This window comes from Plectrocnemia conspersa, unplaced genomic scaffold (genome assembly GCF_051122295.1).
Source record: "Plectrocnemia conspersa isolate PC_06_02 unplaced genomic scaffold, ASM5112229v1 ptg000010l, whole genome shotgun sequence".
NCBI lineage: Eukaryota > Metazoa > Arthropoda > Insecta > Trichoptera > Polycentropodidae > Plectrocnemia > Plectrocnemia conspersa.
The window spans coordinates 26,844,701-26,862,274 of NW_028277174.1; the positions used below are offsets into that span (position 1 = coordinate 26,844,701).

General features: G+C 32.6%; 3 protein-coding genes across 3 annotated transcripts; 2 read left to right on the top strand and 1 right to left on the bottom strand.

Moving 5' to 3' along the window:
• The first annotated feature begins 1,041 nt into the window (after nucleotides 1-1,041).
• blp (mitochondrial import inner membrane translocase subunit Tim16) lies at nucleotides 1,042-1,679 on the top strand. Its single transcript, XM_088195076.1, has one exon. The coding sequence runs from the start codon at nucleotides 1,082-1,084 to the stop codon at nucleotides 1,475-1,477; it is 396 nt and encodes a 131-aa protein (XP_088051202.1). The 5' UTR covers nucleotides 1,042-1,081; the 3' UTR covers nucleotides 1,478-1,679.
• Nucleotides 1,680-4,985: 3,306 nt separating this feature from the next.
• LOC148231215 (uncharacterized) lies at nucleotides 4,986-7,259 on the bottom strand. Its single transcript, XM_088195077.1, has 3 exons — nucleotides 7,187-7,259; nucleotides 6,902-7,045; nucleotides 4,986-6,845 (listed from the first exon to the last, which is right to left on the bottom strand). Exons 2-3 carry the CDS (start codon nucleotides 7,016-7,018, stop codon nucleotides 5,631-5,633), a joined length of 1,332 nt encoding a protein of 443 aa, XP_088051203.1. The 5' UTR covers nucleotides 7,019-7,045; nucleotides 7,187-7,259; the 3' UTR covers nucleotides 4,986-5,630.
• A 1,532-nt stretch (nucleotides 7,260-8,791) lies between these two features.
• On the top strand, nucleotides 8,792-10,242 carry LOC148231216 (3-hydroxyacyl-CoA dehydrogenase type-2-like). Its single transcript, XM_088195026.1, has 5 exons — nucleotides 8,792-8,906; nucleotides 9,002-9,166; nucleotides 9,234-9,398; nucleotides 9,544-9,781; nucleotides 9,848-10,242. Exons 1-5 carry the CDS (start codon nucleotides 8,898-8,900, stop codon nucleotides 10,036-10,038), a joined length of 768 nt encoding a protein of 255 aa, XP_088051152.1. The 5' UTR covers nucleotides 8,792-8,897; the 3' UTR covers nucleotides 10,039-10,242.
• The last annotated feature ends 7,332 nt before the right edge of the window (nucleotides 10,243-17,574 follow it).

The following is a 17,574-nucleotide window of genomic DNA, read 5'->3' on the forward strand; positions in this document are numbered from 1 at the left end:
CCTTATCGAAGGCTTTCTTAAAATCGGTATATACGACGTCAACTTGAATTCCCATATCAAAATATTTTGTCATCGTTTTAGTGAAAGACAGAAAGTTAGTAACAGTGGAACGGGTGGAACGATATATTAATTATGTAAATCGTCTTAATCGTTGGTTCTTAAGCGTAAGCATATTAAGGGCGTATTCAGCAATTGGTATGTTTATTATTCGGCAATAATATTTTGTGGCATGCTTATGAACAAGCTATAAGCACACTGTATTTCCTCCAAATAAAAAACACATGGTACTTGTAAGTTAGCACGGTGCAACGCTCAAATTTAACAGTTGTGAAACGCCTATTTACTGTACAAAACCAAACCAACTTAAACGAATATAATGGTTATTTGGCGATGGAAAGTGACGGGTGGCAAATAGACACAGATTGAGCCGCTGCAGTAGTATTTTATTGAATATATTTATAGCAGTTACATGATTGATATTAAAGTGAGTGGACAAGCCCGCAGTAGTCGTCAATAAATGTGTGTCTGTGGGTCCAGCTTTACCCGAGTTTTGGCCATAATAAAACCTAAATATAAATATATATAAATGGGGCTTTACAGTTAATTTATTTAGATTTAAACAGTTCGGAAAACGCAGTGGGAAGTAAGAACTAGTGTTATTTTAGTGTGTATATTAAGAAAGTGTATTAAAAAAAAGATGGATTTAATTTTGACGTAAAAAACATATGTTTTAGGTACTCAAACCTAACATGAACAAAATAACTATTATACCGTTATTATAATCGTTTAGGTTAAGTTAGGGTTTAAACAGCAAATTAAAAATTTCGCATTTGTCAAATTTTAGGTGGCGCCGTGCTTATTATGAAGTACTATTATACAGAAATAAAACTGAATCAGTAATTTGGGCACATTGAGTTTATTAAAAATTGTTTATTACTTGTTTGTATATTGTTACGTAAAATTATATTGCGTCAGAATATTATTTTTATATGATGCGTAGTTTTCGGTTGTTTAGGCCAAGTGCGCAATCGATGAAATGTCAAAGTTTTGAGGTTAAGTTCGACGGTCGAGACGGGCAGAGATGGCGAAATACCTCGCGCAGATCCTGGTGGTCGGGGCGCAGGTCATAGGCCGCGCGTTCGGCCGGGCCATCCAACAGGAAGTAGCTGCGAGTAAAGAGGCCGCCAAAAGATCTGCAGCAGCCGGCGGTGGACAGGCAGCGGCTCAGCACAGAAGGGACGTCATATCGGGGCTGTCCAAGCACGAAGCGCAACAAATCCTTAACGTGGAACAGCTGGATAAGGAAGTCATCGACAAGAGTTACGAGCACCTCTTCAACTGCAACGATAAATCCAAAGGAGGCTCTTTCTATCTGCAGTCCAAAGTGGTGCGAGCCAAAGAGCGACTATACCAAGAGATTCAGAATACCGAAGCCGGCAAAAAAAAACCTCCCGACGAAACGACTTCGCCCCGATAGCTTATACCCTTTTAATACGTGTACATATTTAGTTGCTTAAATTCCTATCTATGTTCTCGTAACATAATTTTTGATTTTTTATAAAGATCATTTAGATGACTACGGTGCTTTAAATTGTTGATTATTTAAGTTAACATAGTGCGTAGCTAATATAAAATCGTTGAATAGATATATTTTGAAAATAAATTATTCATAAAACCGGCTAATACTTTTAATTTATACTACATACACTACCTACTTTACAATTGATACAATGTTACACGATTTCAAAGTATATTTAAATACGACAAAAATACAAACACATTTACATGGACTAGTTATATATCAGTCTTAAAACTGTGATAAATTAATATATCACCAACATAAAACATTACAGGCATCCATATACAGTCAGCGAATACTTACATTAATTTATATAAATAAATAAAAACCCTGCTGCCGATTCAGCAAGCTAAGATTACACTTAAAACGACAAATATGATACAATTAAATTGTATGGCGTAATTGAAAGCTTTCAGCATGTATATGTAAAAAATATATAAGATATGTATTATATAATGACATTTGGAATGTTTTATTTAGTGTCACTTCTTATATTAAATTTATATACGCAAAGCCGATATGTTATTTGCAAATTAAAAATATCTTAGAAAACATCACAGAAAATATTAATTTGAGCATATTGATTTATAAAATAATATCGTGCAAATAAATGTCATTTCAACTGCAGGGTAAACTTTCTAATATACGTGTATATGTTTTATTCAATTTGGACTAATGTCTTACTATGTATATTTTCATTACATTCAGTTCATAATATATATTCCCATACTACTCGATTTATAAATTTAGAATACATGATAATCTTAGATATACGCTGTAAATGGTATTCAAAAACAAGTCTCAAAAACATGGACCTCCAATAATATAATAGTAATAGTAAAAATATATTATACAATAAAAGGTCATCGCCAGTGGTGTAGTGGGGCCGGAATGCACTGGAACGTCGTTCCGATACTTTTGATAAGATAAAAAATTCTTCTTGCAAAAGAAGGAACAGATCTAACAAACCATTGTGAAAAGATCTGCACAACCATCTATAGTTGTCTCTGGGTTCACATAAACTAAAATATCATTGATTACATCAAAAGGGAGTAAGTACATTTATCTCCCAATTAACGAATTATTAAGAAAAAAACGTTTATTTTTAAATATTCCAAATCATGCCGTTGTAGTGGAAACGCTCCATCATTCACACTACGACGGCGACGATATTATATTACGATTTCTAAGAAGTACATCAAAACCGAATTTTGACCAATAGAAGAGCACAAAAAACAACTATCACAGCCGCTGCGAAGGCGCCAACAATTTTATTGCTTTTGACTTCTGAGAAGTGATAATTGTTTTTGCGCTCTCCTATTGACCAAAATTGGTTTGAATATACTTCGGCCAATATTTAAATAAAAATATAAAATCGCATCATCAGCGTCCTGGTATGAATGATCGGTAAAGTAAAAATACAATAAAACATCAAACTGGATAAATATGATAGTGGACACATCCAAACCACTAGCATAAAAATAGAGGACTGGACTGGACTCGTAACTATCACAGCTGTCTATAGTCCACCAAAACATAAAATACAAATGGACCAGTATATACAATTCTATAACGCCCTTGGAGACCGATTTATATCAGGAGGTGATTATAATGCAAAACACGCACAATGGGGCTCGAAAACGACAACACCTAAAGGAAGACAACTACTGAAAGCTATGGAAAATTGCAACCTCATTTATTTTTCTGCTAGGCAACCGACATATTGGCCATCTGATAGAAGAAGTCCGGACCTTATCGACTTCTGTGTTATAAAGGGATTCTCAAAACGGAATCTTTATTATATTTATCATCAAATCATTCACCGATCATAATTACTGTGTGTAGAAAAATAATAAATAAGACGAAAATTATTAAAGGAATTGCCAGAAGAAGGCATGAAATTCATTACATTTATATTTAATGCCATATCAAGAGTACCATACTACAGTTACAGAAATTATAATGCTTTCAAAATCAGGAAAGATACTGTCAAACAAACTAGTTAGTCTATTCCTGATCTTATCAAAAGTATTCGAAAAACTTTTTCTTCAAATATTGAAACCAATACTGAAGCAAGAAAACCTCAGCAGTTCTGCAGCATTTTTGGACATTACACAGGCTTTTGATAAGGTTTGGTTTATTATATACAATAAAAATGAACCTTACTTTCATTTCTTTGTGGTACTGAAATCATACATCAAGAATATATATTTTTGAGAAAATTAGACAATTTCTTCACTTTTCTAATAATAGTAGATACAATTCCGAAAATCATCCAAACCCCAAAATTAATAATAAATTTATTAATATACATATATAATCTTAAAAATTGAAATGAATTCAGCTAAAACTTTTTTTAACAGGATTCAAAATAAAGCTGCATCATTTTTATGTTTATTGCTAATTTTTAAATCTGTATTTTTACACAAAATAATAATAAAAAACCTCTTCTTTTACTTTATATCTAAATTAGTAAGCAATAATTAAAAAAAAAACGAGGATGAAATGATTTTAATAATAGCCTGTATGTTAATTGTAGTTGATTTAAATTTTAAAAGGGCCATGAGCTTCATTTACTTTTAAAGAGATCATCACGCAAGGAATTCTAAAAAAGTTTGAGAAAGAATAATCTAGACGGAGAAGACTGGGAAAGCAGCCGCTTCCCTCTTCAAGTTAACCCTGTTTCAGCTATGACGTCTGAAATTCAGAGTTTAATCAGACTATGAAGGCTTATGTAAATATGTATAACAATAATTATACTAATTGTACGTAGATTAAACATTGATAACCAGACTCAACAAGGTGGGGGGAGGGGAGCAGCCAATATAAATATCCGGGGTCTGGATTACTTTTTATAAAGTGGAAAAATTGCGAAAATTTTATTCTAAGTTTGGGCGTTCGATCGACATATTTCAGGGCTTCGAACCGGAAACTGTAATAAAAAAAAACGTTATTTTTGTCGGAACGAAAACTGGAGCTGAACTGAAAAAAAATATTTATTTCAGTTCGGTACATATTTTTTTACATGTTTCGTTTAATAAATTAATTTATATACTTCTAGTTTTAATTGTAAAACCTTTAATTAATTACTATTATTGTATCAATTCATGTTGAATGATTATTAGAAAAGAAGGAATAAAATGTTCTAAATTATGGTAGAAAATAAATTTTTAATACAAGGAAAAACATTTAAAAATTTAATCACTCCGAGCTGAACCGAAAAAACGTAATTTTTTCCGGAACTTAACTGATATATATAATATATATAAACTTTTTCAATTGAACCAGAACGAAAACCGAAATGAAAAAATAACGGTTTGAAGCCGTGATATATTTTTTATTTATATATGAATAAAATAAATATTTCTTGAGTCTGAATTTCGGAACTCCACTTTTTCTCTATCTATTTTTACAATTCTCCATTTCAGTGAAAAAATTATGAAATGGTTTTCATTTTTTTTTATACAATAAAATGTATAATTGTGCAAACTGTCTTAAAATATTATATTTTAAATGAGCAGCAATAAGCACAAACAAAAATGAGGCCAATCCATGATGTGAGGACTCTCTTAATTAGTTTCGTAAAGTCAAAAGTAATGAAAAAGTCCTTACTTACATCTTTTTCTTACACAATGCATTGAATATTTGACGATTGGCAATAGCTAATGCAGACTCAAGTCTGACTTTTCTCAATAACTAGAATAAGATATTTATCTATTTTTTTGATCATTTCAGTCATTAAATTATAAAAATACAAGAACCAGATAAAAACTATTTTCATGGAAAAGAGAAAATGGTGACAGAAATTTCAATGTGTCGTCCAAATGTACGAAGTTTTGTTTCTGAAAAAATAACTTCTGTTAGATGCCAGAAGTTATTAACTGGGCACTAAAATAACCTTACGCCAGGGCTTAGCCCTTGGTTAGTTTAAGTTTAAAATATTAAATTGATGTTGATTAACATGTTCTTGTTTTATACCATTTTTCTACACCAACATTGTTTCATGTTTTTGTATTATATTGTAAGCGCTTATGCGATGATTAATGTATTATTAAATGGACAAGTCTTCTGTCGACGATTGTCCCCTCATGTCAGTGAATTCGACGACTTTTAAGTCGGTCAAAATCACAACCTCGTAAGGACTGCAATCGGACAGATGTAAAAACCCACAAAACCATCCGTAGAATCCCTTTTCAAAATCGCAGACTTCTTTCCACCACGTTGGACCGCAATAAGTAATCTGAACAATCCCTGCATACAATCCTAAACCTACAGTAAACGACAATATCAAAAACGGGTACAAAAGTATAACGACCGGGGATACGAATATCCTAATCCATATATTCTTCCCTTCGCTCACGTGTATGAATATATTATACCACGTCAACGTTCCCATATAAAAAGAATAAATAGACGATACTATAGTTACGAACGGCATACATATTAACGTCCATAAGACGATATGAACGCCGGATGCGAGCGAACATTTGAATTCGCGTTGAGCTTTTATGATCTCGTTGGCGACGATGTTAGCTTCTAAGACTTCGAGCTCTTCTCTGGACATGTTTAACGTCACGTCGACGCTCTGACCCTTCTTTTTCCCTCTCTTGATCGTACCGTTCATCGTCAAATATCCATCGGCATTGCTCATTGTTGATTTTTCAGGTGAACCCGACGATTCGGAGTCGCATTTCAAAGCCGCAATCTCAATCCCTGGGTCGTCACTATGAATATTTGCATCGGATACAATGTTCACTCTTTTCTTTTTCTTCATACTATGTTTATCGTTCAATAGACTCATCTCTAAACTAGTCTCCGAATGTGTCTGAGATAAACTATTAGGCGTTAACGAATTGTTATCGTTAGCGTCTTCGTGTAAGATTAAACAAGACTTTTGTGTTACGATATCGTTATTAGAACTCCTCACGTCGTCGTGACTCGAACATGCGTCTGAAGAATTTTCATAAATAGGCGAAAGATCCACAATCTCTCGACTGTTGCACAGATTCGAATTGTATCCATTTCTAGGCAAGCTTTGCGGTCGCTCCATCGGTTTTATCTTCTCTAGCTGATCGTTCTCGTTATGATTGGGTGATATATCGCATTTCTCGTCACAGTCGGGTATGATCGGTAAATCACTATTAACATGATTTTTAAAACCGTTTATCTTAGTCGGATTAGAGTTGCCGTTGTAATTGTGATGCTCGATAATTCCCCCGGCTTCTGCTAATGAGTACATTTTTGCAGACGTCATATTAGAAGAACCCTAAAAGTTTATTTAAAATATTATATAATAAACGCTATATAATTTCATTATATTACCTGTACAACAATTATATGATCAACGTGATTAACAGTTGGACCGTTTTTCTTTCCACCGGTTCGTTTTTTTGATACAATTATTGCTGGTTTTTCACCATAATCTACTTCGACGGTCATTTTGATAATATTAGTATAATATATAACCTAAAAACAGATTAAATTGTAAATTAAATATTATTTATCTAATTTTGAGCTATTTCTAGTTAAAAGTTAAAATGTATTGTTATAACTATTAGATTAATTATTGATAGATAAACAAATAGGGTTGTTTTAATGAATGTTTACCTCAAATAAACAACTTTCCGTCAATCAACCATTTCCACCATTCCAATTCCGGTTTATTGATTATTTAAAAAAGACATCATAACATCACTAATTTTGACCATGAATGAAAATTGTAAATTGACAAAACAATGGAAAAATATGATATAAACAACGATGTGTATGTGTAATTACAATCGATAAATAAATAATATACTCTAAAAATTAAATTTTTATCTATAAATTAGAATAAAAATATCAATAGAATGCAGGCCAGACGACAGGGGTGTAAATAACTGAACGTGAATGTTATATGTACTGACTTGGATTTATTTGCTTTTATCCTCCATTTATTGAACCATGACTTTTCGTGCCATAAATGCAAAGGTGGACACCATAGTGTTTTTCGGCTTCGACAGATCTACAGTCTACAGGAGGTACAACACAGGCACACTTCCCTGATTGTTGGGTCGTCGTGCGATGCTAATATCGCCGTGTCATCATCTAATGTGGTCACCATACTATTTTTCGTACTTGAGAGATCTGCGGTGTACAGCAGGTACAACACAAGGCACAATCATACTTTCCTGAGGGACGCCTGAATTTATAAAAAATATAGATGTTCTATCTACACCACGCTTGACCAAAAAATACATATTATTGATGTATGATTCAAGTACCATGAAGAAATAATGAGACAGGTTCATTTTTATTTTGTATAATAAACCCTTGTGGTAAAACTTATATAAAGCCTGTGTAATATATAAAAATGCTGCAGAAGAGTATCGTATTTCTTCCAGATTTTAAAATATATTGTAAACAATTCTGTTCACCTGTGTAATCGTAGAGTAATCTTTCCTGAAACCAAATTGCTGATTGGGGCTGAGGTTTTCTTGCTTCAGTATTGGTTTCAATCTTGGAAGAAAATGTTTTTCGAATACTTTTTATAAGATCAGGAGCAGACTAACTAGTTTGTTTGAAGGTATCCTTCCTGGTTTTGAAATCATTATAATTTCTGCAACTCTCTATTGAGCAGTGTAGTATGCTACTCTTAATATGACATTAAATATAAATGTAATGAGTTTCATGCCTTTTTATGGCAATTCCTTTAATAATTTCTCTGTTATTAAGTCGTATCCTAGTACATTTTTTTAGTTTTTTGATTTCTTGAATTCTTGAAATCTAAACAATAGTATTTGTGGGGTTAGTTGGAAAGGCGTTTTGAGATATTCATGTACTTATTTTGCGGTTTCAGTCTAGGAGTCCAGGGAGTGTGGTTTAAAAACAGTTTCCAGATGCTTAGGAAAAGTTAAAGATTTTTCGATATCGTTTCTTGGCTAGTTGCTTTTACTATTTAAGATTGGTAGGTATTTTAGGTTGCTTTGCTTTTCTTGTCGCTTTCTAGAGCAAATTTTTTTAGTATTTTTCTATGGATGAATAAAAAATATTTTGATTTGTTTAATGACTCAATTTGATTTCTGTTTGTCTCCTAGAGCTTTTGTGATCTGATATTGTTTACGAGATTTTCTTTTTCGATTATTATTTGTTTTATTACAATCAGACATTTTTTGTATGTATGGTCGCTGAATTTCGGAGTTGCTTGCAGCTCTGTTTTATATATATTTTAATATATATTACACGTTTAACATGGACAGTTTTTTTGGTGTTAGGACTTCACTCAAACTTTAACCTATAAATTTCGTCGTGCCGGCGAACGAAATATAATAAAGAGACAATGGCAAAGGTAATTAAAACGAGTTTTGATATTAAGTTTAAGATGAAATAATATTTTTTTTGTTTATATTATTATATGAATATGAATTGATTAATTGGTCTCAGCAACTCGTGAGTTTGGTTACTGGCGGTGCTTCCGGATTGGGTAAAGCCACTGTCGAACGTCTCTTACAGCAAAGTGGCAAAGTTGTAATTTGCGACTTGCCATCTTCCAATGGCGCGGAATTTGCTCGAAATTATGGGAATGACGTTTTATTTACTCCAGCAGATGTGAGTTAATACATATTTAACAATTATGTTAGTGTTAGAAATTGTAATAATTCATTTTTGTTTACAGATATGTTCTGAAACAGACATGATTAATGTACTTAAAGCTACCAAGGAAAAATTTGGGAGATTAGATAATGTAGTAAATTGTGCCGCTATTTACAAATCCTTTAAAATCTATAATTTCAATAGGAAAGTACCTCAAAAGCTAGAAGATTTCGAGAGTGTTATAAAGGTATGACTTTTTGTATTAATAAATTATCTTATTCAGTCAATTGTCATTTTTTAATTACGCCTAATGATTCATGGTTACTAAAAGCTACAATGTTGATTTTCAAATTGCCATGTAAATAAGTCATCATTTTTAATTTAATTCTTAGGTTAATTTGATTGGTACTTTTAACGTTGTTCGACTAGCTGTTGGATTAATAGGAGAAAATGCGCCTAGTGAAGACGGACAACGTGGAGTTATCATAAACACGTCGTGCACTTCGGCTACTGATGGACAAATGGGACAAATTTGTAGCGCCGCTTCTAAGGCGGGCGTTAACGGGATGACTTTACCTCTAGCTAGAGATTTGGCTACGCAAGGAATTAGAGTAGTTACTATCGCACCAGGTATGCTTTAAAATCAACCATTGCAATTTAATTTAACATTGGTACTCATAATCAGTTATTTTTCAGGCTTGTTTGATACGCCCATTCTTGAATACCTGCCTGAGAAAGTAAAAAAATTTTTAGCTGATAATATGACGTTTCCTAATCGATTCGGAAAACCGTCAGAGTATGCACAGTTGGTGACGAGCATTATAGAAAATCCACTACTCAACGGCGAAATAATAAGATTAGACGGTGGATTGCGATTAACTATGTAGAACATAGTTACAATTATTGTTAACAGACAGTATGTAGGTAATAGTACTATATATAAAATTATTTTTTTTATGTCGAGATCTATTCAAGTTTTGTTGTACCTATGTATGTATTGTACATTTCGACTATAATGTATATATGTTTATTTTTAAGTTAAATCATTACATTCTTTATTGTAAAGTACAATATAAAAGATCTTTAACAAACTTACCTTTTTAATTATCTCCAATATTTTCTTCTTCAAACAGCATCAATTCCCAATTACAATACGTCTTGATCAGACGATAGGTCCTGAAGTTAATTTTGTTTTGTATATATATTGATGGTATCACATCTGGTTAGGATTATGACGTAGCATGAGTTGTCGAGAATTTATTATTGTCAAATTAGTCATCATCAGACAGTGCATAAATTAAGTTGTCGAAAATCTCGTTTTCAATAATCAAACTAAAATAATATTTTTACTGGGGGGGACTTCTGATGCAAAGGACGATTCAATGTGTATAAAACATAAATCAAATTTAGCTGAATTATCTGGTTCTTCAAAATGAGTAAAAGCTTCTATCGATTGTTCAATCGGCTTGGACAGCAAAATGTATACAGCACACATTTAAATACAAGTTTCTCATGGTAAATTTTAGTAGCAATAGTGTGAGCGGATCATTTAAAGCACGTGTGCTAGGCAATGAAAATAATTAAATAAAAAACATCAATGGTCAACTGTAAAAGGAAGTCTTGAAACATAAGTGGTTGCAAAAGAGGACAATTTAAATGAGCAATTTATAAAATACTTTGTTCCATAAAACTAATTGATTATGCATTACAATAATAAAAAATGAGCATTAAATAAATGCATAGGTTGAGTAAAATATTATTTGTAGTGTGCATTAAAATATATAATCTGCGCATTAGCCATTCGTTAGTGTAGCGAACGACTGAAATTAAACAGCAATCGGCGTAGTCAGTATTTGGACGGGTGTTTGCTTATAAATTTCTGGAATAGTTTTGTATGTTATGGAATAATGTTTAATTTGAGTTTATTATTATAAAATACAATACAAATTAAATGAGCAATATGAAAATAAAATGCGCATTGTATGAAATATACATATGTGAATTAAAAAAAATATGTTTTTGCAACTGCGGTTTGCAATATGCTTTGTGCTTCGGTCTAGTTAAATGCTTATAGTAATATTTACAGGAAAATTACATAACAAAATTTGTCGAGAGCATTTATTTGGAACAAACAATAATGATAATAAAAGTGGACGGTAAATTGTTAGAGACACGTGTTTTCAACATTTTGCGATATGTGCTAAATATATGCTAAAATTTGAAATATTTATATTTATATAATCCTCCTTTTAAATATATTCGTTGCAAAGTTTTTTATGGGGTATTTATTTTTCTGACCATCGCTCGCTCGCACTTTACCTCTCCAACAGTTAAATAAAAAACTTCTTACAGTTACTAATTCTTTTAATATATAGAGAGTTATTCATGGGGTGCTCACAATTTTAACCTGTCCGACAGTTAAATGAAAAACTTGTTATAGTTAATATTTATTTTAATATATAGTCAGTGGCGGCTGGTTACAATAAAAATAGGTAGCAAGCGGTAGTGAGCTAGCGTTAGTCAGAACAGCGAACACCCAATGAATAACTACAATGAATATATTTAATAAGAGGATTATATAAATTTGCTTCATATATATTTTTTCAGCTATTCCGAATTTTAACATCTATTAAGGATTTATCGCAAAATGCTAAAAACAAGCATCACTAAGAATTTACAAGCTAATTACTTTAACTTTTATACTATGACAAGTACATTAACTGTGCCACATTTTGTCGAACGCCTGGGTGATGTCTGGAAACTAAGTTTTTTCTCTGTAAAACAGGTCTAATTCTTTTGAGCAACAGTTTTTCAAAAACTTTTGCTCAAATGTGGGCAGGAGACTTATTGACATATGTTTTTATGTCTACTGAATCGGTTTTGGTATCATGATAATCTTCGCAGTCTTCCATTGAGCTGGATAGTAATGGAGTCTCAAAGAGGAGTTGAAGATAAATGTGATTATTTTAATGGCACTATCTCCAGGAGCTTTTTTGGGTTGAGGTTGCTTTCATTAACAAATTTGACCTCTCATTGTTATTTTCTTGACAGGCACATCGAGTTGATACGGAGCTTTTAGAAAGGTCAGTACCATTCTCTCTTCGTTCTTTGAGCAAGACGCAGGAAATAGTTTAAAAACCTTTACTAAATGTTCAGCAAAACATGTAAATTTTTTTGTATTTTCTTGCCCATTTTATATTTTCTAGTTTTATTGTGAGTATCCAAAGATAATAGTTTGTGACTTTGTCCCCAGTTATGATATTTAGATAATCCTGTATCGCTTGATTTAAAGTTTGTTTAAATTATTTTGTGACTCTAATTTAGAAAATTATTTAGATAATTGTCACAATTGTTTGGTTAAATAGCACCTGTCTTTAGGTTACCGATTTATAAATACATGCGAGATTTCGTCTAAAACGAGACGATCGCTTATCTCCGATCGAGTGTTTAATAATTCCCCGTGAGCGACCTTAAAAGGCCGCGTGCATTTACCATCGAATGGCATTCCGAGTCGTCCATATTTCATATTTCATTGTGGCGGTGGCGGCCGGGGGAATAAAAGGACCCCATATTTATATACTCCGCCGACCGGGGGGGACACTCGCAGCGTGGTGCCCGCGCCCCGTGTTTGTTTTTATTTTCGAAACGTCGGCTTATTTAATATCTACCAATTGATGGGACGGAAAAAAATCAGTCGAGATAACCCGCACTCTTCTGACGGTATCTTTGAAAGACCACAAAAAAACGTATGAAAAATGTCAAAGGTTAACATATGAGGTGAAGTAGATAAAATCGCGGAATTGAGGTGAAATAAGTAGCTAATGTTTGAACTAAAAAATAATTTAATAAAGAACGATAAGGCTAGTTAGTGGTTCTCAATTTTGTTCCAATAAATAATTTTGATTTTCCACACGAAGTTGAATAACACAAAGTTAGTTGGGCCTTTTCAACGCAACCTCAAAGTAAACTTTAGTTGCTGAATAAATGATACCCCAACTGCAATAAAAAAAAATATGAATTTAAAAATTTGCTGTGTTTCATTAATTATGAAAAATAATATAAATTAAATGGACGCCTCAGGACTTTTTGTAGCAGCCGCTCTATTTGTACATTTCAGACGGTATCTCGGCTATAACGTCGCGAATGTTGGTTTTTAGGTGCTTCAATGTTTCGGGTTTGTCGGCGTAGACACGATCTTAGTGTAACCCCACAAAAATCCAACAGCATTAAATCGCATTATCTTAGCGGCCAGTTGACGTCACCAAAACGTAAAACAACGCGATCTAGGATCTTTTCATGCGAAACATACGTCTTCTATATCAATATCTTCAATTTCGTGGCAAAAATAATCAGTTATTACGCGCCAATAGCGCTCATCATTAACTGTTACAGTTTGACCTTCGGCACTTATTCCTGAGGTTGCCGCTACTTTTGGACTAGCATTATGTTTCGCACATTTCAAGTGATTTTTGATGTCCGAACGCCCACAATGAGCCACCGAAAATTTCAAATACCACTGTTCACATTTCAATTTGTCAATATGACCATAAACTGGATATTCAAAAATGGATAATCCTTTTTAATTCATTTGTTAATGTTCAGTATATATAATTTTTGTATTGCGTGTATTATCGGCCATTTTTATTTTTTACCAAATAAACGGGACAATCAACAAACTGGCCGGGACGCCGGGACTATACCTTGAAACTGGGACAGCTCCGATCAAACTGGTATGAATGGTAAGTCTATATACAAAAGACTTTCAAAGCAGACTATTAAATTTCGATTTTTAGTTTTAAAAAATATATTTTTAATGATCGATTGACATTTAATTTTTTTTTAAAATAAATTGTTTTAGACCGCTTCGCTTCGCGACCATATGTGGTTAATAAATAAAATATTTTTTTAATGTGTGTCGTCACAATCAGTTATAAAAATTATCTTTGAACTTTATTTTACTTGATTGGCAAAACGTGTGTGATGTGCAGGTCTAATAAATAATACTTTTATTTTAGAATCTAAAAAAAAACCAGTCTCAAATCTATCCCGAAAATATTTAAAAAAATATGTCATTTCAGTAAAATCATATCGGAATACATTTTCACCAGTAGATTCATATTTTTACGAGTGAAAAAATAAATTATCTGGCAGGTGCTAGTAAAATTATATGATTTCAACTTTTCTGTACGTAGTTGTATATATATATATATTTACATACTTATCATTATTTATTTACATCTAATGTATAAATGTTACAGTGAATGCGTATTTTTTGGTAAAGTTATATTTTCACTAGTAAAGTTCAAATATTTTTTCATCGGCAGATATATATTTCTACTAGCGAAAATATAATTTAATTGATAGGCGCCAATATGATGCTCTAAAATGTATATGAAACTAAATTTGACAGTTTCGAAACGTCCATATGCTGTTCAAACCCAAACCTAATCTAATGAAAGTTCTAAAATTAATTATTATTTTAGACCTTTCATTAGATAAGTCCAAAATACAAACTAAGCCAACTCATACCTCAGGGAAAATAAGCGGAAGAATAATTACAGATAGACATCGCATTTCACACCTTGCTCCACGGTTTGTCTGCATTTTGATATTATACTATGTTTTAAAAATATGATAACTATCCTTACCGATATTACTACGGACTTGCTTTTGACGTGGATTTTTGACTTCTGAGAAGGTAATTGTTTTTTGCGCTCTTTTATTGGTCAAAATACGATTTATAATAAGTACATCAAAACCGAATTTTGACCAATAGAAGAGCGCTAAAGACAATTATCACTTCTCAGAAGTCAAAAATCCACGCCAGAAGCAATAAAATCGTGCCGTCTTATTTTTTTTTTGCTAAATGGCAAATGTTTAAGGATGCCGAAACAAAATGTGTCATATAACTTACATTGTGAAACAATATTTTTTTACTGTTAAATTAATTTTCACTTCAAACACTTAATCTTTAAACGACGAGCGTTTACCGAGCGTTTCCAACGAAGTTACGACGAAGTTTTGACCATTGTCAACTCTCACGGATTATAAACTTGAAAGCATCATAAAATTTTATAATTGCCTAATTGTACATGCAGAATTTACTCTTTTCATATTTTAAAAGTGAAGAAGAAATATATTTAGTCCAGTCAAATAAGGCGAAATAAAGGCTGAACCTCGGAATGAAAGATACCAAGCTGAAATTTTGCACAGACCTTCGTTTTGATGTTCTAAGGACAGGGTGAAAAGTCTCATAAAATATCGTGTCTGCTAATCAAGATATCAAAGGTCAAAGGTCACAAAATTTGTTTTTTTGCAAATATCTCGCGTTTTATGCGTTGCACGTCATTAGATGCTTGACAAAACTTGTAAAGCATAAAATTATCTACAAGTTTAGTTATGATATTTGTTTTGTATCATTAACCGTTTTTGAGATATAGCGCGAAGAGTGGGAGGCGTACATCCGTTTATAGAATCCAGCGAGTATTTCTACCTGCTTAACTTGGTATAAGCTTTGAAAAAGTAAACAATCGTGAAAAAAGTGGTCTCGGCAAGTCGTTTGAACCATAATTTTATTACTTTCTTCATTGTATTATTAGGAATTAAAAATGAAATATTGCTCGACAAGAAATTTGTGCGAAAAAATTGAAAGAGTTGAGAGATGTCCTTACGTAGTATGTACCAGATGATAAGAAGATCATTTCCAAATTAAGAGAAAAATATTTATCTGATATTATAATTATAACGAAGATTGGATCATTCCCTATTTTTTCTTTTCGCGATGCTCAAGCTTAAGTTTTATCCATAGCTTGGTATGAAAATAAAAAAGGCACTTCGGAAGAAGAACACTTGCGCGTAGTGGAAGCTGCTGCGGCGATTATTAGAGAAGATATTCGATCTTCTGTTGTTAAGACCAAGTCTTAACCGCCCCCGAGTAAAATATTAATGAAGAAATTTCGAAAACTTTATTACATTTTCTGCAAGAAGTTATTATAAAGAACAGAAAAGGAAAGACGGGGCATTATAAAACGAAATACACAGCTATAAGTCATGCTATAATGACTTCCATACGAAAACGGTCCTTTTCTTCGCAGTTATTAATAGGCCTATCTGTATTTCTTCATAGAAAAAATACAGATAGGCCAAACATCCAAAAAGACTTTTGGATGTTTTGTCAAGTTTAGGTTTTTTCGCTTCATATAGTGATACTGTAAAATGTTAAATTTCAGCTGTTTATCACCCACAGCCTCGTAATCAACCATCATAGTCAAGTGCCTTAGTACAGTATGCAGCAGATAATGCAGAAAAATATTTATACTCTTGATGGCTATAATACTGTTCATATAATGGGAATGATAAAAATAATAACTCCAAAATCTAAAGTTATATCTGATGACCGCATAAAGAAATTTACAACAAAACGCAATTTACGCAAAGGAGTTAGCAGCACTATCACATATACCCCTTCTACTGTATGAAAATCATGTCGTACCCGGATTGAGCAAGAGATTCAAGTTCAAAATTTTAATGATGTAGAAGAACTAACCGAACAAATATTTAATGTAGTTGATTTGTTGTGGATGTACGGAAAGTGGAAAAATATCTCTCCGTTGCCAGGGTGGAATGGATTTATTGAACAACTTACAAAAAACAATGAGAACTTTGTAACTTCTCGGATTCTGTTTCTTACTTTTATTCATCATCCTGCGAGTAATATAGACACAATTTACACCACATTACAGTGTGCTATAAACACTGCCAAGAAACATGAACAAAGAACATGCTTAATAACTTTTGATCAGCCGTTGTACATAAAAGCACGTGAAATCGTAGCAGCTTCAGATGTTAACTCAGACTTGTCCAGAGTAGTTGTGAAACTAGGAGGCTTTCGTATGCTTATGTCTTTTATTGGATGCATAGGGTATATAATGAATGGAAGCGGAATCAAGGAAGCTTTCAGTACAATTTATGCTTCGAATTCTGTCGACAAAATGTTGGATGGTCACGCTTTTGCAAGAAGTATCAGAGGCCATACGCTATTACTTTTTGCATTATTGATGATGACTTTTGAAGATATGGAGATTGAAAGTTATAATGCTTTAGATGGGTTCATTCAGCAGATAACAATTTGCGATGTTTTCTACGAAACTGTGGAAGAATGTACAGGTAACTCTGGCTCCGTAGTTTACATAGCGTTATCCTATAAACGGATGCGCGCTTCCCATTCCCCGCGCTATATCTCGAAAACCATTAACCATATGAAGAAATAAATTACAACAAACTTGTAGAAAATTTTATTTTCTATAAGTTTTGTTAAACATTTAATGACATGCGACGCAAAAGAGGCGAGATATTTGCAAAAAAACGATTTTTATGACCTTTGACCTTTATTATCTTGATTAGCAGACACGATATCTTTTGAG